The sequence below is a fragment of the Ovis aries genome, chromosome 4 (genome assembly GCF_016772045.2).
Source record: "Ovis aries strain OAR_USU_Benz2616 breed Rambouillet chromosome 4, ARS-UI_Ramb_v3.0, whole genome shotgun sequence".
Lineage (NCBI taxonomy): Eukaryota > Metazoa > Chordata > Mammalia > Artiodactyla > Bovidae > Ovis > Ovis aries.
The window spans coordinates 93,975,547-94,001,336 of NC_056057.1; the positions used below are offsets into that span (position 1 = coordinate 93,975,547).

The following is a 25,790-nucleotide window of genomic DNA, read 5'->3' on the forward strand; positions in this document are numbered from 1 at the left end:
GCAGGCTCAAGGGCTCAACAACTGAGTACAGGGTGATACGTGCTCTGCAACTCACAGGATTCTCTCAGAGTACAGCCGGGGATTCAGAAAGGACTTCCTGAAGGAAGTATCGCTTGCACTGATTTTTGAAGGATAAGTAGGCATCGACCACGCCAAGGGTAGAAGAAGGACGTGGATTTCAGAGAAAGAGACCAGTGCATCAGTTAGGAGTCGCACAGAGCCGGACACGACGCAGCAGCAGCAGCTGATATAGACCACATTTGCTTAAACAAGTTTAAAGTTTACATCTTTTTTTTTATAAATGTATTTATTTTAATTGGAAGCTAATTACTTTACAATATTGTAGTGGTTTTGCCATACATTGACATGAATCCACCACAGGTGTACATGTGTTTCCCATCTGAACCCCCATCCCATCCCTCTGGGTCATCCCAATGCACCAGCCCTGAGCACCCTGTTTTATGCATTGAACCTGGACTGGCGATCTGTTTCACATACGATAATATACATGTTTCAGTGCCATTCTCCCAAATCATCCCACCCTCACCCTCTCCCTCAGAGTCCAAAAGACTGTTCTATACATCTGTGTCTCTTTTGCTGTCTCGCATACAGGGTTATTGTTGCTATCCTTCTAACTTTACTTCTTTCTTGTTAAAAGAAAAAGTCTGGACATAGGCAGTCCTGAACAGGTCCAGCAGCTCCCAGCGTCAGCAGGGGTCCAAGCCCCTTCATCGCCGTGCTCCACTCTCCTTAACACGTGGATTCCATTCCCGAGATCCATGGTGGCCATGGAGCTCCAACCATTCATATCTTCCTTCCTGACAGGATGCCAAGAGAAAGGGAGAAAGCCCAGCAAGAGCAGATTACTTTCTTAGAAGTCCTGCTCAGAAGTCTCAGCTGAATCTCAGTGGTGTGACCAGTGAGAGAGGGGACAATCTGTAAGCCTGTACTAAAAGGATGCCTGTTACTAAGGAAGAAGAGCAGAAATTAGGAAATGGAAATTGTGCCACAGACAGCGTGTGCCTGGGCACAGAGCTTCAACACTGCCATGTCTGTTTACGGAACACATAGTGTTATCTGCTTGGATCAAGGAGTCCAAGTAGTAAGCAGGAGAGGAATTGGAGGTGGTAGGAGATGAACCTAGAAAAGCAAATCCACATTTTCCACCAGGTCTGAAGGCTTTGCTGGTTCAGCTGAAGGGGGCATCTGCCAGGGCACCAGGCTGAGCTCAGCACCTGCAGTCCAGATCCCCTCCTATCTCAAAGGAAAGCCCCCGTGTGGCTCTAGAGGTCACACAAGCCCTGACAGGGCTTGGCCCAAGCTAGACTGTATATTGGCCAAAGGCCCCTAATTTTTCCCTTAGAGAACTAGAGTTTGGTCACACTGTGACCTGGATACAATTAAAATGTGTTTCTGGGAGCTTCCGGGGCGGTCCAGTGGTTAAGACTCCATGCTTCCACTGCAGGGGTGCAGGTTTGATCCCTGGTTGGGGAACTAAGATCCCACAACCCGCCCAGGGCAGTGAAGAAAAAAAAAATTGTTTGTCTTCTCACTCCAAGTTCTTGACCCAATAGGAAGAGCCAACATTTATTGAGTGTTTACTGTGTGTCAGACGTTATTCTGAGTGCTGCTTCATTTAAACCTCATGTTTTCCTTATGAGTGAGTTATTCCATTTTGTTACTCCCAGGTTACAGTTCGGAGAAACTGAAGCATAGGCTTAAAATAACTCACCCGGGGTTACTAAAGGGCAGAAGCTGAATTTGAACCCAGGTAGACTGGGCTCCAGAGCTTTACTCGTAACTGCGGGTTAGTTCTGCCAGTGTGTGAGGTCTCCTATAACGGGAGAAAATGCTGGGATCCAGGCAGATGGGTAAAGTTAGGACTAGGCACAGAGTGTTTTGTTGTCTCTCTTGCAGGGAAGGAATGAACACTCAGGCTAACGGACCAAGCCTGGTCCAGGCTGGGACATGTGCCTTCATCCCCTCCTTCTGCATCCTGTCTCCCCAGTGATTCCGATTCTGGTCACTGTGGTCCATGAAGAGATGCTCCATCTCATTTTTCTCCTTCTTGCCTCCCAGCCAGCACGACTCTGATGGGGGTTTGCGCTTCCTCTTTAGGTTCCTGTCTTTTCTTTCCTTTCTGCCTCCCTGAGAATGTACAGCATCCACCCCTGACTTAGCTGTCCTAGACCTGTGTGTCAGGAGAGTTGCCCTGTCCCTCCAGGTCACTCTAGCGAGCTCTTCTCCTAAGCGGCGTGTACCTCCTCATGGCCTCTGCTCTCTCCATCATCCTTTCTCTCTCTTCCCTCTTAATATCTGCTGCACCTCCACTGACTTCAGCATCCCTTTCTATCCTGAAATTCTACCCTCCTTCCAGCTCCTCCACAACCAGTCACCCATTGTTTTCATAAGTGTGGCCCAAGTCAGTCTGCACACTAGCAGGTATTTGCCCTGTCCCCACCTGTGATGCATCGCCCATCCTTTAATGCCCAGCCCCTCCCCTCCGAGGAGAGTGTCCTGACTCTCCAGCCCTCCAGAGTTGGCTTTTCTGAACCCCTCCAGTACCTGCTGTCTGTGCTACTGCTGGATGGTCGTGTGGCATTCTCTCTTGAGTTGCTGTGATGTGGCTTCACTGTGTCTTCCCCACTTAAGTTCTTTGAAGACAGAAATTATTATTTTTTCTCTCCATTTGGATCTACTGCAGTGCTTTTGGATCTAATACAATGCTTTTCTACTTAGTAGATTCCAAGTAACTATTTCTTGATCAATTGATGACAATAATTCCTAGGTCTCTTTACACATCCTTAATGTTTATTATCTGTTTCAGTTCCTTTAGCATTTGTTTGTCTCCCCATTTTGAAGAATCCTGATCACTTCTGGACTTTGTCATCTCTTTAATCAGCTCAACTGGGCAGCCCTAATCCTTCTCCAGCCCCACTGGATCTGTCCAGAGATGCAAGGCTGAACTGCAGTGACCTCCCCTTGCAGGGTACCTTGTACCCCATTAGAGCTTAAACCTGTGTTTTCTGCTGCCTGGCCTGGAAGCTGTCTCTGTGGGGGAAGCTCCCACAGCAGCCAGGATATGGCCATGTAGAAGGTGCTGCCGGAAACAACAGATTCTCCATCAAACACCTTCCAGCACTGCCTGGAATCCTGCTGCTCAGAACAGGCTGTGGGAACTGAGGGTCAGTTGAAAGGTAACAGGCCTACAGCCTCATTCAGAGACCATAGTGCAAAAGCTCATGGGTTGATGAGTCGAGCAGTTGATTCAGGACAGATCCAAACTGAAAGTGTTAGTTGCTCAGTCACGTCCCACTCTTTGTGACCCCATGGACTGTAGCTCAAGCCCACCAGACTCCTCTGTCCATGGGATTCTTCAGGCAGGAATGCTGGAGTGGGCAGCCATGCCCTTCTTCAGGTGATCTTCCCGACCCAGGGATCAAACCCGGGTTCTCCTACATTGTAAGTGGATTCTCTCCCGTCTGAGCCACCAGGGGAGCCCAAAGGCACTCAGACGGAGTTCTTTGTTAGGAAGAGTCAATCAGGGCAGACTTCACAGAAGTGGTGTGAGGTCGCCCCTTTACAGTCAGCAGAGACTTCCCGAAGCAGGTTGCCTTAGCATTCCTGTCCTGGTGAATGAGCTGACATCTCTCTGAGTGGGCTCTGCCACTCCGCGCCTCCCTTGCCTGCGCAGAGGTTGCTGCTTTTCTGGCTTTTACAGCTGTGATGCAGAGTCGTGGCCTCAGAGACAGGCAGGGCTACAGGAGGCCAGGTGGGGTCAGGCAGCTCACACAGCAGGCAGATGAGCTGGGCCAGGGTCACAGGTCCTTGGCAGGAAGTTAGAGGCCAGGAGGTTGGGGAGATGGGGTGTGAGCTCTGGCTCATATACTCTCTAAGAAGGTACAAGACGCTCAGAATATCCTCCTAGCCTCCTTTTTCTCTCCAGCCTCCCTGAGTCGTCCCTGTGAGAGCAGCATTAAGACAGAGGATGGAGCTGGTCTTCCCCTTCCTTTCTGCTGCTCCTGACCTCCCCCCTCTCCGTTTCCCTGCCCACTGGCTCCAGGTGGCAGCTCAGGAGCAGTGGGCCATTGAGAGCACCTCCAAATAGCTTTAAAAGAAATCAAATTCGTAAATGGTGTTTACACTGAGTGGCAGGGCAGGAGCCGTGAAGCTTTTTTCTGAGGGCGCTGCGGCGGAAAGTCCGTCCACAGTGGGAGAAGGCAGGCTGGCAGCAGTAGCCTGACCTCCATCAGAGCAGCCTTCAGCAGGCAGTTAGGCTTAGGCAAAGGTCAGGCTCACTGTGCTTCTCCAAGTCAGACATTCTGTTTAAAACCTTAATTGCGACTTCTGGGAAATCTTAGCTGGAGAGAGTAAAGGTTTTCTTCTCCTGTCTCCACTTCAGAACACAGCTATCTTGGAGGAGCGCTCCCCACATAGAGCAGAGAGCAGTCGTCAGTGGAATTCTGCTTAGTGCGGCCAGGCTGGGAGGTGCATCAGGGCGAATGAGGCTGCTGTGGCCCCATTGAGGGGGACACAGGACAGCCCCTCCCTGCCCCAGAATAGGGCACCATCAGCCTGGGCAAATGGTAGCTCTGGGAGGCTACCCGCAAGCTCCTGGGACCTCGTTAAGCTGAATTGCACTGGGGATGTTTGGTTGAAATGGGAGAGAGAGAAATAATTGTGATTAATGGGACCCTGGCTCCCATTAAGAGGACAGAGAGTCATGTCAACAACAAGCTGCTGACCCATCCTACATATTGTCCTTTCCTATCGCTCATATTTCATGCTCTCTTGCATCCGATCTCACTCCTGTGGCTTAGGAAACTTGCGGGAGTTGATTACAAGGCCCAGGACAGCATCACGAGGCTGTGCCAGTGGAGAAGGACTGTGGTTCCAGTGTGGAAGAGCAGAGTACTTAGACCGCCCATGCCCATCACTCCTGCCTTTGAGCAGAGGCAACTGGGGCCTGGCTGCAGACCATAACCCAGCAGACTCTGGGTGCCAACTCCAGCCCTGCCCAGGGAGTTTGGGAGGGCTTAGGGCCTATGAAAGCTCCACTTTGACGGTGTAAGCCATGCCATTTTTAAATCATCATTTGCAGTGAGGAAGCTCGGCCTCAACTCACAGAAGAGGGCAGGGACCAGGGTCATTAACCGGGTGGGTCTGGGCTCTGGATGGCTGCATTTATCCCAGTCTCCAGCTGTATGCACCCAGACCTTATAATGGGGGGCTTTTACTCATGGGCTTTTCTTTGCGTTACTGACTGGCCAGAGAGATCACAGGCCCTCCCAGTCCTCAGTTCAGTTCAGTTCAGTCGCTCAGTCATGTCCGACTCTTTGCAACCCTATGAGTTGCAGCACGCCAGGCCTCCCTGTCTATCACCAACTCCCGGAGTTCACTCAGACTCATGTCCATCAAGTCAGTGATGCCATCCAGCCATCTCATCCTCTGTCGTCCCCTTCTCCTCCTTCCCCCAATCTCTCCCAGCATCAGGGTCTTTTCCAATGAGTCAACTGTTCGCATGAGGTGGCCAAAGTATTGGAGTTTCAGCTTTAGCATCAGTCCTTCCAGTGAACACCCAGGACTGATCTCCTTTAGGATGGACTGATTGGATCTCCTTGCAGTCCAAGGGACTCTCAAGAGTCTTCTCCAACAACACAGTTCGAAAGCATCAATTCTTCAGCGCTCAGCCTTCTTCAGAGTCCAGCTCTCACATCCATACATGACCACTGCAAAAACCATAGCCTTGACTAGACGGACCTTTGTTGGCAAAGTAACGTCTCTGCTTTTCAATATGCTATCTAGGTTGATCATAACTTTCCTTCCAAGGAATAAGCGTCTTTTAATTTCATGGCTGCAGTCACCATCTGCAGTGATTTTGGAGCCCCCCAAAATAAAGTCTAATGCTGTTTCCACTGTCTCCCCATCTATTTCCCATGAAGTGATGGGACCAGATGCCATGATCTTCGTTTTCTGAATGTTGAGCTTTAAGCCAACTTTTTCACTCTCCTCTTTCACTTTCATCAAGAGGCTTTTTAGTTCCTCTTCATTTTCTGCCATACAGGTGGTGTCATCTGCATATCTGAGGTTATTGATATTTCTCCCGGCAATCTTAATTCTAGCTTGTGCTTCTTCCAGCCTTCCAGTGCTACAGAGCAGTAATTCAGTTTCCCCACGTGACAGGAGGGCGAGCACACGAAAGGACAGCCCTCTCGAACCAGCACTGCCAGGACCCAAAGACTGCAGGTGCTGGGGCTCTATAGCATTGCATGGGGTATTATTTTCCTTACTGTGTTACAAGAGGTAACAGCCAGATTTACTGAACTTAAAGTTACAAGTGGTTTGAACAGAGTTTGTGAATGTGCCTCAGACGTGGTGCCCCAAAATGCCCATATCTCCTCTCTACTGGGCCTGAGAGAGCAGCTCCTTAGTGGGGAGAGAGGACAGGGCTCTTTCTCTGAGGCCCGTCCAGGGGTGCAGGTCAGCAGGACTGCTGGCCCCTACCTGGGTGATGGCACACAGCACACACACGATATGCTGCCTGGCAGGCTCAGCAGGCAGGGCCAGGCTTCGTGATTGTCAGGTGAAGGCAGGATGGATTTAAGGAAGGATATGGTGACTCCAGGACTGGGGGGCTGCTTGAGAGGAGCCCAGAGGAGATGGTACCTTCTGAGCCAGCTGGATGGTGAGGGAGACGTGAGGAGGAAAGGAAGGGGGCACAGGGCAGGGCATCTTCCTCTGGGGACAGTGCCTCCAGCTGTCTTTTCATGCCCTGGATCTGACATTCATCGGGAAAGATGGGCTTTCTGTGTTTCTGTGAGATTGTTTGCCGTTTCTTGTATTGAATGCAATGGAATGAGTAAACTGCCTGGTCCTTAGCTGCCAGTGTGGAATTTCTGTCTGTTCAGGTCCTTCTCTCTGGTGCCTTCTTCTGGCTTGCAAGACGGATTGGTGTCTGTGGCACTGTTGCCTAGAGACCGGGTGATGATGAAAGAGGAGAAGCCCCGTGTCCCTTCCATCAGCACACACACTCCTATCCCAGCCCAACCCCGGAGGGCCCCCCCAACCACAGCCCAGTTCTGACAGCTCTGACCTGGCTGAATGAGGCATTGGCTTCCTGTCCACACCCCAGGTTCCTCCATTCCAGCCACTGTTGACTTTTCTCGGAAGTGTCCCTGCTCTCCTAGAAGGGCCAGAGACCTTGAGGGTTTCTCAGCCCTGTGCTCAGACGTTCCCTCAGGCTACCACGGCCCAACCAGCACACCCAGCCCCTGGCTTGGAGGATTTAGCCCCTGAGGGTGGCCCGGGGCCTCGCCCTGTCCTCGTAGTTCCTCCTCTAGCTGTCTTCCATCTGCTCGGCTTCTCACCCCTGCCATGCTCGGGGATGGTGGCCAGGAGCAGGGGATGTGGAGGAGGCTGGGGAGGTGCACACAGCTGCTGCCTGTGCTGCCCAGATAGAGGCACCCGGCCTCGCTCCGGTTGTAGTCAGTGCCAGCACGGCAGGTGCGAAACAGCCCCTTCTGCTCCAGGTGACATCCAGGTACCTCTGAGTCATCATGGGCTGAAGCCGGTTTGTGCCCCTCTGAGCTCCTCTGTGAGCAGACCCACTGTGGGAACGAACACCCTGTCACCTTCGAAGGGTTCTGGAAACAGGCCTTTTCCCATCAGTCGGGTGCCGGTGGACTTGCCCAAAGATGGGAACTTTTCTGTCCCAGTGATGTGGAGAGGCTAGGACATCTATTGTGTGCCTGCTATGCACCATGGACAGAGGAGCCTGGCCTGCTACAGTTCCTGGGGTCGCAAAGAGTCGGACATGACTGAGCGACTGGACAACAACAAGCCGTTAATAAATGCCCACAATGAATGCTACAGTTAATATTGGTGTGAAAAAGGTGCTGTGAGGAAAAGCATCAAGTATATAAAGGTGTGGTCCGAGTGTGTAGACGCTTGGTGGATAGGTTGAGTCGGAGCTCACAGATGTAGCAATAGGAAGAAGTGTTCTAGCCAGGGGGAGTGGCCTGCCCAGAGGCCTGGGACGAAGCACCTGTGTGAAGCTGGAGTTGGTTTGGCATGACTCCAAAATAATGAGGGCCAGAATGGTTGGAAGGTGAGACCAGCAACAACCCAGTTTTATAAGGAATTGATCCTCTACTGTGCTGAGGAATTTGAACTTCAGCAGAGAATTAAGGAAAGGATTTTGGCAAAGGAAAAGGTGATCCGATTTGTTTGTTGGGGTTTTTTGTTTTTTGTTTTTGCAAAGTGACAACATCTACTGAGAACGTCCTTAAGAGATGCCAAACATCTCTTAAGTGTTTGATTTGGGTCAGTTCGTTTATTCTTTAATAAAACCCTTTGAGGTAAGTGCCATTATGATGCCCATTTGACAAATAGGAGAAAACTTAGACCCAGTGAGGTTAAGTGACCCACTCGAGATCACACAGCTGGTAAGTAGGAGAGCAGGATGTGAACCCCGATGGTCTGGCTAACCACAGAGCTGCACTGCCTATGATAAGCCACACCCTGCAGCATCACAGGGGGGCGATTGGGAAGTGGTGAGGCTGGGGGCAGGGAGTGTTCCCCCAAAGCCAGGACCTGAACTCAGGGAGTGGCAGGAAGGACGAAGAGGGGGACAATTCAAGAGGTGTTTATGAAGTAGGACCACTGTGACCTGGAGGTTGACTGTGAATGTGAAAGGAGTCCAGGATGATTTCTAAGCGGCTTGCTCTGAGTGAGACAAGAAACGCAGGTGGAAGTGCAGGTTTTATAGTGAAGACTGGATTCAGGATTGGGCTTGTTACATCTGAAATGTGTATGATGGAGGTAAGTCCTGAAGAGCGGTCTGGGCTGGAAATAGGAGCGATGGTGTCACACAGCTCTGAGCTGTGCAATACAGGCACTGTCCGTAGCTTCAGGTGGCCCAGGGAATGTCCATATTCAGGGGGTGTGTTGGTGGGAGAGAATTCACAACTGAAACTAAGAAAGCATGCAGAAGGTTGGGAATCCCAGAGGCCTTAAAAAAGAGCTTCGACATAGAGGGCGGCGGTGCTTAGCTTTGTCAGATACCTGAGAAGAAGTTAATAAAATGGCGATTAAGAGGTCTTGAGTGACCTTTGAAGTGATAATCATGTTGGAATGTCAGTCGGCTGTGTGAGATGGAGGAGTGGATGGAGGTGAAGGGAAAGAGGTCCCTGGGTTAAGAGAGAAAGGTTGACTGGATGGGATGCGAGGTCAGAGCTAGGTTTTCTAGGATGAGTGAGATTTGTAGACAAAGAGGTAGATGCCGATAGAAAGGGAGTCAGGTGGTGATTAGAGGAAAAGGTGACTGATAGAGACAGGTGCCCGAGAAAGCAAGAGAGTGTGATCTACAGCCAGGTCCTTTTTTTTTTTTTGGGCCACGCCAAGGGCTTGCAGGATCTTAGTTCCCCAACCAGAGATTGACCGCCCACCCCCCCAGCCTTTGGCAATGAGGGCACAGAGTCCTAACCACCAGACCACCAGAGAATTCCCTAGAGCCAGGTTCTTTTTCTCCAGGGTGGAAGGAAAAGAATTAATCACTAATGCCACCATTCAGTTCAGTTCAGTCACTCAGTTGTGTCGAGCTTTTTGCGACCCCATGGACTGCAGCATGCCAGGCTTCCCTATCCATCACCAACTCCTGGAGCCTACACAAACTCATGCCCATCACGTCGTGACACCATCCAACCATCTCATCCTCTGTCGTCTCCTTCTCCTCCCACCTTCCATCTTTCCCAGCATCAGGGTCTTTTCAAATGAGTCAGTTCTTCACCTCAGGTGGCCAAAGTATTGGAGTTTCAGCCTCAGCATCAGTCCTTCCAATGAATATTCAGGACTCATTTCCTTTAGGATTGACTGGTTGGGTCTCCTTACAGTCCAAGGGACTCTGAAGAGTCTTCTCCAACACCACCAGTACAAAAGCATCAATTCTGCAGTGCTCAGCTTTCTTTATAGTCCAGCTCTCACATCCATACATGACTATTGGAAAAACCATAGCCATAACTAGATGGACCTTTGTTGGCAAAGTAATGTCTGTTTTTAATATGCTGTCTAGGTTGGTCATAGCTTTTCTTCCAAGGAGCAAGCATCTTTTAATGGCTGCAGTCACCATCTGCAGTGATTTTGGAGCCCAAAAATATGGAAAAGATCAGTACTTCAAGGCTGTATATTGTCACCCTGCTCATTTAACTTATAGGCAGAGTACATCTTGCGAAATGCTGGGCTAGATGAAGCACAAGCTGGAATCAAGATTACCAGGAGAAATATCAATAACCTCAGATACACAGATGACACCACCCTTATGGCAGAAAGCAAAGAGGAACTGAAGAGCCTCTTGATGAAAGTGAAAGAGGAGAGTGAAAAACCTGGCTTAAAATTTAGCATTTAAAAAACTAGGATCATGGCATCTGGTCCCATTACTTCATGGCAAATAGATGGGGAAACAATGAAAACAGTGGAAGACTTTATTTTGGGGGGTAACAGTGCCACCGTGGGTGCTTTATAAAGGCGAAGTGTGGGTCCGCACAGAAATCCACGGTGGTTCAGGTAAAGCCTGAGAGTCTAGATCTGCAAAGCAGAGTACACCTGCCCCCGCACAGACCTTGACATCAGGAAGGTGTAAGGGCCTACAGAGGCATAGCTGACATTCAGATGTGACCCAGTTTGGTTACCTTCGGGTCAGAGATTTGACAGCCTCACACAGTTCCTCCATGGGTCATGTGCATGCATACTAAGTCGCTTCAGTCGTGTCCAACTCTTTGCAGCCCCATGGACTGCAACCCTCCAGGCTCCTTTGTCCATGGGATTCTCCAGGCAAGAATACTGGAGTGGGTTGCCATGCTCTCCTCCAGGGATCTTCCCCACCCAGGGATCAAACCAGTGTTGCCTGCAGCTCTTGCTTCACAGGCAGATTCTTTACCGCTGAGCCACCACAGGTCATACACTAATTTCTCCTGAAGAAAGAGGGCATTCGACTTCTCACCCCTAGTTCAGTCCCTGCAAGGCACAGGTACAGCCTCAGGGACTCCGTCTGGGCTTCGGAGAACCCCATGTGGCCCACACCGAGGGTTCTGGTCTCCAAGGGACCAAGTCTCCAGGTGCTGTCTGTAAACTCTGGATGAGGAGCGGTCCTCACTGCTCTCTCTGGTAGGACCGCTCTTCTCCGCATCACTGGGAGCACGAGGAGAAGCTGGACCGTTCAGGTGCACCCCGCTCTCAGAAGGACTTCCGAAGCCAGCCTTGAGCTCAGGAAGCCTGTGGGAAAGGATGCCAGTGGGGTGCCCTGCACAGGCGTAGGGCCCCCAATTCAGCCACACTCCCTGTGTGAACCTCAAGGAAGAGACAGTTAAATCGCCCTCCAGTCCGCAGCCTCGGGTTTTCCTGGGAAGATGAACAGTCTGCTTTCCTTATTGTCTGCACCAAAGGAACAGATTGCGTCAGTTTGTAAACTGTGTTACTGCTTGCAAAGGCCTGGAGTCAGCAGGTTTGCATTTCCCAGCAGACTGAGCGATGCTGATCGCCCTGGCTCCTCCTCTTTGCCTCCTCCTCAGGAATTGCCCCTGGCCCCCCACCTCTGGCATCCCACCCCGCACCCCTGAGGTATTCCAGGAGAGAAAGAAGGAAGCCCTGAGCTCCCAGCTGGGCCGTCTCACCCAGTGCTCAGGCCAACCCTCAATTTCTAGGAGCTTCGTGGCCACTGTGCCAACCCGGGCCTGATTTGCAGGCATTCCTAGGGCCTTGGCTTAGACCAGCGCACAAATGTCAGAAACGAGGTTTTCCAGAGAACAGTTGGCGCTGTGGGTTGGTCTTGAATGCATCATCTGGTCTGCAGGTGTTGAGGGGTTGGGTAGTTACACACTGGTAGGAGCTGAAGCCCTGCTACTCCAGGAGCACAGGGAAGTTTGGGATGGACCCTCGCCTGCCCCCTCGCCACCCACCCACAGTAATGTGGCCCAGGGGCATTTCATAGGCACTGCCTCTGCGGCTCCCAGAGCGTTCCATTATCAATTGCATCGTGTTAATGTTTATCATCTCTGAAAGACATTGGTGTGCACACTTGGCCGCAAGTAGAAGGGACAAGTCGGCTGTGTTAAGCTGCTACTATATTAAGGTGAGGTGTCTCTTCAAGTTCACAGCTCTCGCGGCGGGAGCACATTACAGCAGTATGTATGGGGGATGGTGGCAACCCCGGCCGGCAGCATGGCTGCCATGCAAGGCGGGAGAGGAGGCTCGGTGGCACTCAGATTGCTCTGGATTGCTACTCGCCTACCCTGCAGAAAGCTCTGTTTGGGATGCGTGGGGGGGGGAGAGCTGGAGTGCCTTTCTTCCTCTCTCCCCAAGCTCCACCTTCCCCTCTCAACAGGCTCCTACTGGGCTGCCTGCAGGGCCTCCCCACCGGCCCTTCTCTCTTTCAGCACCTCCCAGTCATACCAGTGCACCGCCAGTGCCGCCACCCCCAGTCCCAGCTCATACCTTAGGAAGTTCTGAGCAGAGAAAACCTCACAAGCCTGGTTGAGCACTCACTGACACGCGGAGCAACTGCAGGGGGATGCCCAGCCCAGAAGAGGCAGAGCTGGTCCCTGGATGGCTGTTTAGTCTGAAGATTTTGCTTTGTGCCTCTAAGCCTTCTCCCCATCCAAGCCTCACTCCTCTCTTATTCCCAGTTCCAGGCTTGTTGCCGATGGCCTTGGGGTTACTGAAAGCAGGGCTGGGACCAGCCAGTGTATGGGGAGGATGGCGGCTTCTGCCTATCACTGGGGCCCCTGATGTCACCTCCCCAGAGGTAGCGCTGAGCACTCCTACTCTGCCTTCGGGGGGAACATGCAGCCAGCATCCCCTCGCCCCCCTTGTGTAGGAAGTCTTCCTTCCCAGATGCTCCAGGGCAGGGGTGCCCTGAGCTGCTGCCTACCTGGGATCACCTGTCCTGCCCGAGACAGCCACCTCCCTGGGGGGAGGGAGCATCCCGGCAGCTGTGCTGCAGGAGTTCCTTGGCCTCCCAGCCTCTGGGGCTGAGGCTCAGTGATTTCCTCTGCTGCCTTGGGCACTGCGCAGGAGAAAGGATGCGAGACTCTTGGGAGAGACTACCTCTCTTTCGTTCTCCCAGTACACAAAAAGCGAAAGAGGGGTTATATGGGAGGGGAGACTCTCGCCACTCCTGCATTTTGCCGGAAATCCCCTCTGTGCTGTACCTCCTTGGGCTGCCCTAAGTCACCATCCAGAGCATGCCACCCCTAGCTATGAGTCCTCCCTGGTTCAGTATCAAGTTCTCTTGCCCTGAGTGCCCCTGGCGGCTTTGTCGAAGCTAGCCTTTTCATGGAGGCAGCCTCCAGCGTACTCCGCCCCCGCCCTACCATGAAGAAGGCTACAGGAGGGGCCCTTGGTGTTCCCAGCGTCACCCCCAGACTCAGAGCCACTGGACATCCATCTTGGCTCCTGGAGCAGGAGAGGCCGGGCAGCTAAATGAAGCCCCAAGGCGGCTGGCATTTCCTCTGGTCTTCCAGCTGAGCTCTCGCGTGTTCTTCCCCAGACACACCCGTTACTTTCAGAAGACTGATCGGCTGGGGAGGGCCTGGGCACGTGAGTCGTCCTCTCTGTAAGAACATCAGCCCTGCCTGCCTTTCACTCCTCTCACCTCCTGCACACCCACCACCCTCACCTGGCTGGCCCCACAAGGCTCCCCAGAGCAGAAGGTGCCTCAACTGTCTGGAGTGGGAGAATGACTCAGCCCCCTCCGCCCGCTTGACTGAAGCAGCTCCTGTGTTAAGAAGCTGGACAGAATCCAGACAAGAAAAGAAGGGGACCAGTTGGAGTGGTGGAGCAGGGATTGAGAATATGTTTGTGGCGGGGGCCAAGATAATCCAACCACTAGGAAAAGGGCTATGAGAAACGAAACATGCTCACCACCACCGCCGCCTTCCCTCCCTGGGTTGGAAGCCTGCCCCCGTCTCCTCTTTTCTCCTCTCTCTTTCTCCCCTTCCCCATTCCCTGCAGCCACAGCCGGGAAGGGTGAGACCACAGCCCGCCTGGGTGGCAACTGAGGTGTGTGTGCTGCCTGGGACAGGAACACTTCCTCAGTAATTAGGAGACGTGCAAATTAACAGCCTGTGCCGTTTGTATTAATTTGGTAAATAAGCCAGAACAATTTCATTAGTGGCACATTAATGTGCTCGGGAGCGGGAGGACGTGTCCCCCTGTGAGGCAGCAGGGCCTTCTGGCTACCCCAGCCCACAGACAGCCCGGGACCAGTGGGTCTAGCTGCTTTCCCACTGGGCGTGGCTGGCCGGACCACACCCCCTGATTGGCCCTGTGGTGGAGAAAGATTCCCCACCCCTGCCCACTCTGATTAACCACCTCTTCCGTCACCTACCTCTCTGAGTGAGAACCAAGGGAATTGAGCTCAGCCGAGCAGAGCTGCTGCTGGTTGCAACTAGCCTGACTGCTGTCGGCTGGCGCTGAGTTGAAGGAAGTGGATGCCATTGTACATCACCAAAAACTCATGGTCAGAGTTAGGATTTGAGTCCAGGTCTGTCTGACTGCAGGATTCATGCTCTTTCTACCGTGTTGTGGCCCAGTCAGTACACCCAGCTCTGGGGTAGATTTAGAGAACAAGCTTGGTTCCCATTGGAGCTGACGGTCTGCTTGAGTGCTAAGTTGCTTCAGTGTCTGACTTCTTGCGATCCCATGGACTGTAGCTTCTCTGTCTGTGGGATTGATTCTCCAGGCAAGAATACTGGAGTGGGTTGCCGTGCCCTCCTCCAGGGACTCTTCCCAACCCAGAGATCAAACAAAAGTCTCATGTCTCCTGCATTGGCAGGCAGGTTCTTTACCACTGGCACCATTTTAGCTGGTGAATAGGGGCATTTTGAAATAACTGCTCCTCCCCAGGAAGTAAATAATTGAAGAAGCATTTGTGTGTCAAGCACCCTTTTAAGTGTTTAACATGCTTATGTTGGCTCATTTAGTCATCAAAACACATCTTTTGAGATAGGTACTATCACAATTCCAAGGTAATTGACTCACCAAAAGTCAAGGAGATGGTGAGTAAACGTCTCTGCTCCGGAGTCTATGGTCTTAACCTCTGTGCTCTACACTGGTCCCTGAGTGTCAGAGGGAGATATCCAGGCCAGGTGTTCAATTCACTGCAGGCCAAGGTTAGGGAAGCCGTCACAGGAAGATGGTGTTGAATCTGGAAGAGCTCAGCTCACGGGGCCTAGTTCAGAACCACAAAATCCCCGCCCACTCTGCCAGCATCAGGAGCAGAGGACGAGAGATGCTGGCAGGTGAGCAGAGCATCCAGGATGTCCAATGTGGCAGCACCTCCGTGTCCTTCAGCTCCTGAGGGTCAGGTCTGCCCTTTAGACATCTAGGCTCTTAACCATCTTCTGTCTTAACCAGAGTTATCACAAAGCCACCCCCTGCACGTGGCACCCCCTTCTCAGAGCCTCTCCTCCCCCCAGCTCCATGTGTTCCTAAGTCCCAGCATTTGGCTTCAGTATGAGTGTTGAGGATGGGGAGTAAGGAAAGCCATCATCTGTTGCTGACATTGCTTGTGTCCACATGTACCTGTGAGCCCCTCAAGGCTATTATCAGCCCACCTGTGTACACACCAAATGCCCACATGAAGTGCTGTGGCAGCCCATGGTGATCACCCAAGGCCTTACCTCCCTGATGCTAGTGCCGTTGCAGGAAGCCTCCCAGCCACTGGACAGAAAGTCCAGGTCTCTTCGTGAAACATCTCGTCCAAGATGCTGAAGAGACAGGCAGCCACGTTGTATATAGCACATCTCACTTTACACCGCACTCCATGAGTAATGTCTCACCAACACTTGGGGTAGCCAGAAAGAGACCAAAAGAGGTTTCCTGTGCACTTGACAAGAGAGAGCCTCCCCTAATTCTTGTCTGCAGTTGGAGGCAACTTGCAAGAAATTTCTGCTCATACTCTGTATACCGGAGATCAGACCTGTCAATCCTAAAGGAAATCAATCCTGAATATTCATTGGAAGGACTAAAGCTGAAGCTCCAGTACTTTGGCCACCTGACGTGAAGAGCCGACTCACTGGAAAAGACCCTGATGCTGGGAAAGATTGAAGGCAGGAGGAGAAGGATGAGATGCTTGGATGGCATCACTGACTCAATGGACATGAACTTGAGCAAACTTCAGGAGATAGTGAAGGACAGGGAAGCCTGGCATGTTGCAAAGAGTTGGATACAACTTAGCGACTATAACAGCTACAACATCTGTATATGGTAAATCCTGATTATAAGTGAGCCCACATTTATGAGTTCACTCACTTGCTGAAATTTGTTACCTCTGTCAGTACCCCTGCAACTTTTTGGATCATTTGTGAATGTGCACAGAGCAGCGAGTCTCCCAGGAAGAACATTCCCAGCTGAGGCTGCACATGCAGTGGCTCTGCCTTCTTGTTTCAGCTCTCATCCTGCAAACAAATGTCCTACTCAGGTCTGCTTAGCACCGAGGTTTTCAGGGTTTCTGCACTTTATGTTGCAGTTAAAAATGGCCCCTAAGCATAGCGCTAAAGTGCTGTCTAGTGTTCCTGAGTGCAGGACGGCTGTGATGCGCCTTAAGGAGAAAATCCATGTGTTAGATAAGCTTTATTCAGGCATGAGTGACAGCGCTCTTGGCTGTGAGTTCATTGTTAATGAATCATCAATATGTATTAAATACAGTGTCTTTAAACAGAAACCATCATCAAAGCAGGTTGTGTATTGATAAGTTGATAGAAATGTAACTGGAGTCTTATAGGAACCAACCCTGTGTTTCCCTGGGAGGCAGTGGTTCAGGATTCCCTAATTCTTTGTTCACAGTAACTTTATAGCAATAAGTATCACAGATAACTAGAGAGAGTGAGTATGTATATATCTTTTTAATTAGAAAAATACCAAAAATTTGATGAGTCTTAAGATTGAGTCTTAAAGTTGAATAGAGAAATGGAGCTTTTACAGATATGAAGAGCTGAAAGTGTTAGTTGCTCAGTCCTGTCCAACTCTTTGAGACCCCATGGACTGCAGCCCATCAGGCCCCTCTGTCCATGGAATTTTCCAGGCAAGAAAACTGGAGTGGGTCACCATTTCCTTCTCCAGGGGATCTTCCTGATCCAGGGATTGAACCTGGGTCTCCTGCATTTCAGGCAGATTCTTTACTGCTTGAGCCACCAGGGAAGCCTGTCACAGATACAGACCCATGGAATTTTATAGTCAAGTTACAAATTCTCAGCAGTGAGTGTGAAAGAGAGACATGATGAAAGATGAACATGTAGACCAACCTAGGAGTGCCCACTGTACCCTCTGTTTGCTCCCTGTGTAGTCAAGACTTCACCCTGAACCCTCTGCCCATCTAGGCTGGGGCATGTCAAGCAAGGCCAGAAGCCCAGAGACCTAGGTGCAGCAGGAACACTGGCCCAGCCCCAACCCTCCTCTAAGACCAGCCTACCTTCCCTAAAGCCCCATTGTTTGACTGAGAAATTACGGTGGTGGCAGCAGCTGTAATAAAAGGAGAAGCGGGGACCCGCAGGCGACAGCTTTATCTCTCCCTCCACAGCCCAAGACGGATTGGGCAGCAGCACGGTGCCCAAGGCCAGAGATTTCTTTCCTCTGCGGCCGGCTGGGCCCAGGGGCTTGTCAAGCCCAAGTTAGCGTATCGATTGCCGGCAGGGAGAGGCTCGGTACGTGTGAAGCCAGAGCTCACCTGCCAAGAGAGCCTGGCTGCTCCCCAGCGGTGCTGGCCCCAGGTGTGGCTGCTTAGTCACTCGCTGGCATCTCCCCCGCAGGAGCCTTGAGAGGTCGGCATCTGGTTTGTGGCCTCAGAGGGTGAAGTGTGAATTAGAGGTTGGCGAGCAGGGTCTGAGCCTGGGCGCCTGACAGGAGAGACGGATTGTACCTGTCTGGTCGCCCCTGCAGCTCATGTCTCGGAGGCTCTTTCCTCCACCGCAGGAACCTAGTGTGAGAAGAAGCCACGGGCTTCTCGTCACAGCTGCAGCGGCCCACCACGAGCCTGGGGGCTGGAGGGAGGGCTCGTGCTTGATCAGGGCAGCCTTCCTGGCTTTAGGAAAAGGACACCTGGCAATGAACACAGTGGAAGAAGACGAGGCGCTGGTGTGGGCCTGGGAACTGTACCAGTTTGACTTGTTTTCAGCTGGGCATGAGGAGGGGTCTCGGGAGCCCCCAGATGCAAAGGAGTCCCATGGATTGGTGGTAGGAGCCAGTGTCGGCACTCCCACTCTACCCATTGTCTCCTGAGCCCCCAAACACAAGGCAGGCAGTCCTCCACTCCTCCCAGAAGTCGTCTGGGATCAGCTGCCGCTTGATCTTAGCATGCTTGATAAAGCGCGGCAAATGAAGAAGAGGCGGTCTTCCCATGCATTGTCCTTCCATCCCTGTTCTCGTCTGTGTCCCACAAGCCCGCAGCCTCTTCCTCCACCTTTGGCCCTCCCACTGTCGGGACGCGCAGTGCTGCAGCACCCAGGGCACTTGCAAGGTGGCAGAGGGCTCTTCGGGCAGTTTGTCACTCACTTCAGTGAATTTACTGGCTGGCGAGCTCTTGAGGCACTTGTGCTCTATCGTGTACCATTTTGCCCACCTGTTCTCTGCCACACACACAGGTCCTCCCAGTGAATTAATTGCTGGGATTAGAGAAAGGGGAGACCAGTTTTGCCATCGACAGTTACGGGTCCTCCCTCCCTCCAGCCATCAGCAGCCTGGTGCCCGTGTGGGGTGGACCCCACCCAGCAGAGCCCAGCACTTCCACCCTGGCTCCACCAGGGAGGGGCGAGGTCCAGGGTTCTGAATGGTGGGGGGAGCTGGCCTTAACCCAGTGGACTGTGTGTGGAGGGGGGTGGGGGGGGAGTCAGGGGTGTGACTGGAGGAAGGATGCTCTTGAGACAGGGCTGGGAGAGGAGGGGAGGCGCCAAGGAGGCAGTGGAGAAAGAAGGCTAGCAGGGCAGGCTGGCCTCTGCTCTCATCTCTGCCCCTTTCTGGCCCCACTGCCCCTGTGTCTCAGTTTCCCCACTAATAAAATCAAGTTGGATTGGATGGGTATAATACCTTCTTTTCCTAGCTCTAATAAACTCTTCGTATCCCCTTCTGCAGTACACCCCCACTTCAGGCATTGTTGAACTTGCATTCCACCTGAAAGGGTCACAGGGGGCTTCGTGTAGGAAGAGGGTGTTCACAAATAGGAAGAACACCTGGCAGAGTCCTAACTCTGCCGGGAGAGATGCTGGGGACGCGACTCCCAGAGCAGGGACAAAGAGCAGGACCGGGAAGGCGGGACCCCGGCTCCTTCCTATTCGTGTCCTCAGCAGCTGCCACTGGCTCTTGCCCAGGCTTCAGAGAACTCCCAGGTATTTAGACACTCATTTTATTGCTTAATCGAGCTTGAAGCCGTTTAAATGAATACAAGTTTTTACGTTTGGCAGTGAAGGCTTTTACAGGCCCCTTTAGCAGGGGAAGAGGTTGGGAGAGAAGCTGAGAAGGAATTCCTCCTGGGCCACTGCCTTTATGAGGTAGAGCGGCATCCTTGCTGGGTCAGGGGTCCTGGGTCTCGGGGAGCCCTCAGGTGGGGAGGCCCGGGAGCCCCTGGGCTTTGCAGGGATCTTGCTGGCTCTGGGGATCAGTCAGTGTGCTCGGCCCGGAAGTCAGGGCTGATGGCGGTGAGCACACCCCTAGAAAGGGGTAACCTCAAACTGGAATCACCCCCTAACTGCCCCTGCACATCAGTGTACTGTGCCCACCTGTCCCCTTCCCGCCTCTTCTCACCTGGCTCTCATCCCACTGCTTTTATTGCCTTCATTAAGCATGACTTCATTCAGCTCTTCCAGGAAGAACACAGGTTCTCCCCTCCTTGGGGATTGCCTTGCTCTCCACTTCCACCCAAGGCTTGCCTGTCTTCCTAGCAGAGCTGGGGCTCAGTGGGTGCTGAAGAGGAGTGGGTGTTGCCTGACTCACCCCTGACCTTTAGCTGTGTACACACACAAACACACACACAGCTCAAGAGGAAGGGGAGGGGATTTGAGGAGAGGAGAGTTCTGAAGTTGCTTTGTCAGTGGCATATCTCTTAACGGTGGTTCTGGGGTGCAAGAAGCTGAAAAGATAGACCAGCTCACAGCACTGAGGTGAAGGGTTCTCAGAGGCTCTCACCAGCTCACGCTCTGACTCACCGTTCCAGCTGTTCCTGCCCGTGGAGTGAGCATGGTGGCAGTGGCCCCGGGGCCTCTCTCCTCCCCTGCCCACCCCAGGCTCCCGCTGCTAGCTGACACCCCTATTTCTGCTCCCTAGGTAGAAGTGGAGGTGGAGAGCATGGACAAGGCCGGCAACTTCATCGGCTGGCTGCACATCGACGGCGCCAACCTGTCCGTCTTGCTGGTGGAGCACGCGCTCTCCAAGGTCCACTTCACCGCCGAGCGCAGCGCCTACTACAAATCCCTGCTGTCTGCCGAGGAGGCCGCCAAGCAAAAAAAGGAGAAGGTAGGCTGTGGAATGGGGCCTGGCGGGGAAGGAGCGGCTGCCGTCTCTTGCCCTCCCTTCCCTCCACACCAGCACTGCTGCCTCCATACTACAGACAGAGGCTTCTGTCCCCCGTCAACTGAGTGACTCCGGCTGGTGTTGGTGTCAGACCCCACGTCAGCAACCCCATGCTGAGGCAGGCCCCAGACCCTCTCTGAGCACTCCTGTCCATCACCCCGGCTCTGGTGGGCCTGGCACCGGAAGCTGCCTAGACAGTGACCTTGGAGCCCAGGGTCACCCGAGACCAGAGGCCTTCTTCCCCCGCCCTGACCCTCCAGTGCTCTCGGAGAGGCTGGGTGGCCTGCAGCCCATGTCTGAATTTCCTTCACATTGCCCTGCAGGGAAGCCCATTTTGGAAGCTGCCCCAGGAGATGCATAAAGCTGTTAGGACAGCAGATTTACAGCCCATCAGTCTGTGCAGACACTGCATTGAAGAGACAAGGGGGGTGGGTTGGAAAGCAGCTTTTGGAAGCAAATGGACGATTAAGGAACCCAGCGGTTTGGTGATGGGAGCCGGGCTCGGCAGCCCCTTGCCCCTACCCCCACAGCCTGTCGCCATTGACTTACAGCTCAGCCCTGATAATGGGGATAAATCAGCCGGCCACCAATTTGTCAGGGCTTCTCAGAGCTTGAGGAGGATTTCATGGGACAGCCGTGCTGAGCCATAAATTTGTTCCAGGAATAAATGTTTCCTTCCCCATGGGGCAGCCATCTGGCTTACAACTCGCCTCTCAGAGCCAAGGCCCAGACACCTGCCAAAAGGAGTGGGGGGCCCCGGGGCCCAGAAGCCTCCAGCTCCTCCCACCTCTCCCATGAGAGAGCATCACACTTCCCCCAGGGGCCAGGTGCCGGAGGACTTCTGGGATCTCTGTGGCTCTTAGTCTCATCCCCTAGAGATTAGGACAGGTGACCGACCCTACCAGAGCTGGAAGGGCTCCAGGGAGAGGTGGCTCCAAAGGCCGAGACAGGTGGAAGAGACTGCCCGCGTCTTGGAGGGTGAGCAGGCCGCCATGGGGCCTCTGGGGAGGGTTCCACTTCCGTCCCAGTTCTGGCTCCATTACAGCGCCCATCGTAGCCTGTCTTCCTAGAGTGATAGGGAAGCAGGAGCCTCGGCTCCTACAGCAGAGGCACTTCCTCTTGGGTTTCCTTTCTGTGACAGCTGAACTTAAGACTGACACCCACTGTGTCCTCTGCTCACTGTAGGGAATAGAGGAGAGGTGGTGCAAAGGTTGAACCAGTTAACAGCTGCGGGACAGTTCAGCAAGCGCCCACCTCTAAGGCCCAGATTCTAAAAGTATCTCTGCCCCCTGGCCCTGCTCCCTGGCTGTTCGGCACCTGAGCCTGGAAGCCATCTCTTCAGATCTGAGTAGCCTTCTGCCGTCTGAGAGTAGAGACCCCAGAGGGACCAAGGAGAGGACAGAGAAGGGAGTCTGGCCAAAGCGTAGCCCCTTGCTTAGGTGCTGAGCCAGGCATCACTATTTACTACGCAGTGGATTTGTCTGGAAGAACCCAAGTCATCATTTCTCTGGTGCCACGTGATGGTGCTGAGGAGTAATTACCAGTGATTAATTACTTACACAGGCTGCGTGCTTTTATTCCAGTCCAATTAAAATGCAGCACACCACTCTCAGTGCGAGGGCCCGCCCGCCTCCGGGGGCCCTCCTGCATATCCCCTCCTCCTTGAGGCCTGGGGGAAATCTAGCCTGACCCCCCTCCTTCTGGCGGGGCTGCTCTCTGCAAACAGTGTGGGCAGAGCCTTGCAGCAGCCCTCTGAGTTAGCTGGACTCAGATGGGAGAATCTGGGGGTCAGCTGGGGAGCAGTAAACTTGGTATCTGAGGCGTCCCCAGGATCCCCAGCCTGCCCCGCCGGTGACCCCGTGAGAGCTGCCTTAGCTGTCAAGAGACAGGCGCATCTGGGGTTAAGAGATCATCGTGGTCCCTGTGGGCTGAGGAAGCTAATAACGAGAGATTTTGTGAGACCAGGGGCACACAGAAGTCTTGGGTGTGTGTGATTATGTCCATGTGAGCAGGTCTGAATGGGGAGCTCCAACAATGCTGTGTTCCCCACTCTGAGAATTTAGCTGCCTCCCTGCAAGGCCTGATGCCCCCTACGCCTTGCCGTCTCCTCTCCTTAGTGAAGAGGCCAGTCTGTAGGAAGCTGCTTGCAGGGTTCCCCCTCCCCCTCCTCTCGGGATCCTGGGCAGGTCTAAGGGCGAGAGAGGAAGCCTCAGATGGCAGCTGTCTGTCCCCCATATCCCCTGCCCCACTCGTACCTTGGCAGGGCCCTTGACAGGCCTGGATTGGCCATCGATTGGCTTTTATTGAGCTTAGCTTCCCCACTGCGGGCTTGCAGGCCTCCACCACCCTGGCCGCACGCCAGCCCCACCTCCAGAGCCTCCTGAGCAGTGGTATTAAATAGGATTTAGAAAGGAAAGGTTTCATGCAGTGGAACCTCGGTCCACATGGCCCGCAGCCTGCCAGGAGGAGGACCTGGGGCTCCCCCGGGAGGATGTGCAGGGAAGGCGGTGGGGGGCGGGGTGCGGGCAGGTGAGGACAGAAGAGACTCCCTCTCCTCTGCCACTAAGCTGGCCCCGGGGTGCAGGGGATCTGAGCAGGACAGGAAGTGGCTGACCCAGCAGTGCAGAGCAGAGGAGGGAGGGGGCTCCCTGCCCACTAGCCCCCGGGATCTGTAGCCAGGGCCACCGAGGGGTCACAGAGGGTGTCTGGCTGACGTGTGAGCCCCTCCCTGCCCAGGTTCTGCAGAGGGACAACCGCAGTCGGTGTGGGCCCAGCTTGCCCTTGTTCTAAGGGTGGGGACCTGCCCTCTAGCTGACTGACTCCTTCCCACCACAAAGCCACCTGAGCGGACCACACTGACCAGCTTCTGCAGGGGCCCTGCAGGGCTCTGTGACTGAGGGCCAAGCCTGCCCTCTCAGAAATGGAGCGCCCCATCTGACAAGCAGCTCCACCTCTTTTGGCCTTGGGCAGACTCAGGCTTCCAGTGTCCTCTGCTCCCCACCTGCCCGCTGCCCCATGAGCTGTGGGACCCCATAGGACTGGCCTGTCTCTGCCTCCTGGTAGGAAAGGGGCCCGAGGGCCACCCCAAGGCTCTGTCTGCATCATCCCTGACCTCCACCCCGCTGGCCCATGAACCTGCCAGGGAAAATGCCCCACCGTCTCTCTCCAGGAGGAAGCCTGACGCTGTCGCCTGAGGCACCTTGGCTTGAGGAGTTTCTACTCTCAGCCTGTCAGTCTGTTTCCATTCTGTCCACAAGGCAAAGAAGCCTCCCTCCCCTGCAGCCGAGGCAAGTGGGATGGGGTTAGGATGGGGGCCAGCTCAGGACCCAGCGCAGGGGCCTGGGAAAGGTAGGGAACAGGAGCGGAGGGAGGCCCTGACTTGGTCTGCAGAGGTAGGGGCACAGTCTGGAGAGTGGTGCTGGTGGGGCTGGCACACAGCACAGACTGCTGGGCCAGGAATGCCTCTGGCGACGTCTCTGCCACTCCCGGGCAGCCTCCCCACCAAGCTCAGAAAGTCCCTGTTGCTCATTCCAGTTCCCGGGGCCGAGGCCTCTCCTTCCAGTGGAAGGACACGCACTCATGCCACATTAGAGGCAAGAGCATGGTTTCACAGGTGTGGCCCAAAGTGGTTCAGTAATTCCAGCTTGCATATGTTTCTTGGTGCACCACTCCACCATGCCCCAGGAGTCTGTGTGTAGCAGAAGGCTCACGTGGTCTAACTACCACCTCTTGCAGGGGAAGAAAAGGAGACTCAGGGAAGGCATGTGACTTGACCGAGGTCACACAGCAAATTAAAGGGGAAAATGAAAGGATCAGAGTCCACAACTCCCACCTACGACTTTTCCCACTGCTCATTGCTGCCTTTTGTGTTCAGGGGCCCAGGTGATGCCAATATTCCCCTTGAAGGGCTCTAGGGCCCAGCCCCCTGTGTTCAAATCCTGGTCCTGCCACGTCTAGCAAGCCTGTGTGCCTCGGTTTCTTCGTTTCTAAAATCGGGAGTAGTGTTGATTCCTTTTGAAAAGCTTGTGAGGATTAGATGACCTAGTACTTGGGTAACGTTTAGTGTGGCCCCTAGTGAGCCTATAAGGTTTGGGCTAATAACTTCTGTCACCGCCTGCCCGAGTCCTGTGTGTGTGTGTCTGAGGGACCCAGTGTGTGGTCCAGTCCCCCAGACTCCCCAGCCCCTTTCCGCCGCCCCGCTGGAAGGCCGTCTCCCTCCCCTGCTCTGACAGGCCTCACTACTGAGACAATCTCCTGGCCGCGGGATTGGCCTTGACGCGCTGTCACCCCGCATCGCTTCTGAGCACTGCAGCCCTGACAGTGCCGGGCTGGGGGAGGGAGGGGGAGGGAAGTGGAGGGCGGCGGCTGGCTCCAAGCCAGGGTCAGGGCAGCCTCCTTGAGGTGCAGAGGACGGCACCCTCGCACAGCGGCGGCCCTCCCCTCCATGGCCCAGCACCATCGCTTGCAGAGCCTCAGGAGTGCCCGTGGCCCTGTGACGGTGAGAGGGCCCTGGGAGCTCAGTGACCCTCACAGGGGGTGTGAGGGAAGGAGATGGGGACTGGACGCCACCACAGGGCCAAGGGTCTCACACGCCTGGCATGTGTGGGAGTCACTGGGAGGCTTGAGGTTTGATTCCATTTTCCTGGGACCGTTAGAGCACATCCTGATGGGCGGGCAGTGGGTACCCTGGCACCTTCATTCCCAGGGAGATCCCCAGTTGTTCCAGACGCCTCAGAGTGTGGGAGCTACTAGACTGGAAGTTCCCCCACCCCCAGCTCTGCCCTCCAGGGGCTCAGACCAGCATGATGCAACATCACCCCCACACTCGCCCCCAGGGCAGTGGTCCCCCCTCCCCAGAGCCCCTTTCCTGGCATCCTTTCTGACTTCACTTCCTGAACCCCTCACCTCCCCTCTGCTGACCACACGTGCAGGTCTGGGCCCACTACGAGGAGCAGCCCGTGGAGGAGTTGATGCCCGTGCTGGAGGAGAAGGAGCGCTCGGCCAGCTACAAGCCGGTGTTCGTGACGGAGATCACCGACGACCTGCACTTCTACGTGCAGGATGTGGAGACAGGTGAGCGCACACCCGGCCCGTTTCCACCACCTCACAGCTCCTGGCGCAGGGCCGGCCCACCTCCAGGCCCCCAGGCTTCCAGGGGCCTCCCTGCACAGCTTGCGGCTGCTGCCCACCTCCCAGGCCCCTGAGCGGCGCTGTGGGCCCGAGGTCATATTCTCAGC

General features: G+C 54.0%; 1 protein-coding gene across 1 annotated transcript in view; it reads left to right on the forward strand.

Moving 5' to 3' along the window:
- SND1 (staphylococcal nuclease and tudor domain containing 1) overlaps positions 1-25,790 on the forward strand; it is a 419,819-nt gene that overhangs the window by 385,344 nt on the left and 8,685 nt on the right. Inside the window, exons 17-18 of the mRNA XM_027968778.3 lie at positions 20,308-20,496; positions 25,485-25,626. Coding sequence (XP_027824579.2) covers positions 20,308-20,496; positions 25,485-25,626 — 331 coding nt within the window. The remainder of the gene's footprint in view (positions 1-20,307; positions 20,497-25,484; positions 25,627-25,790) is intronic.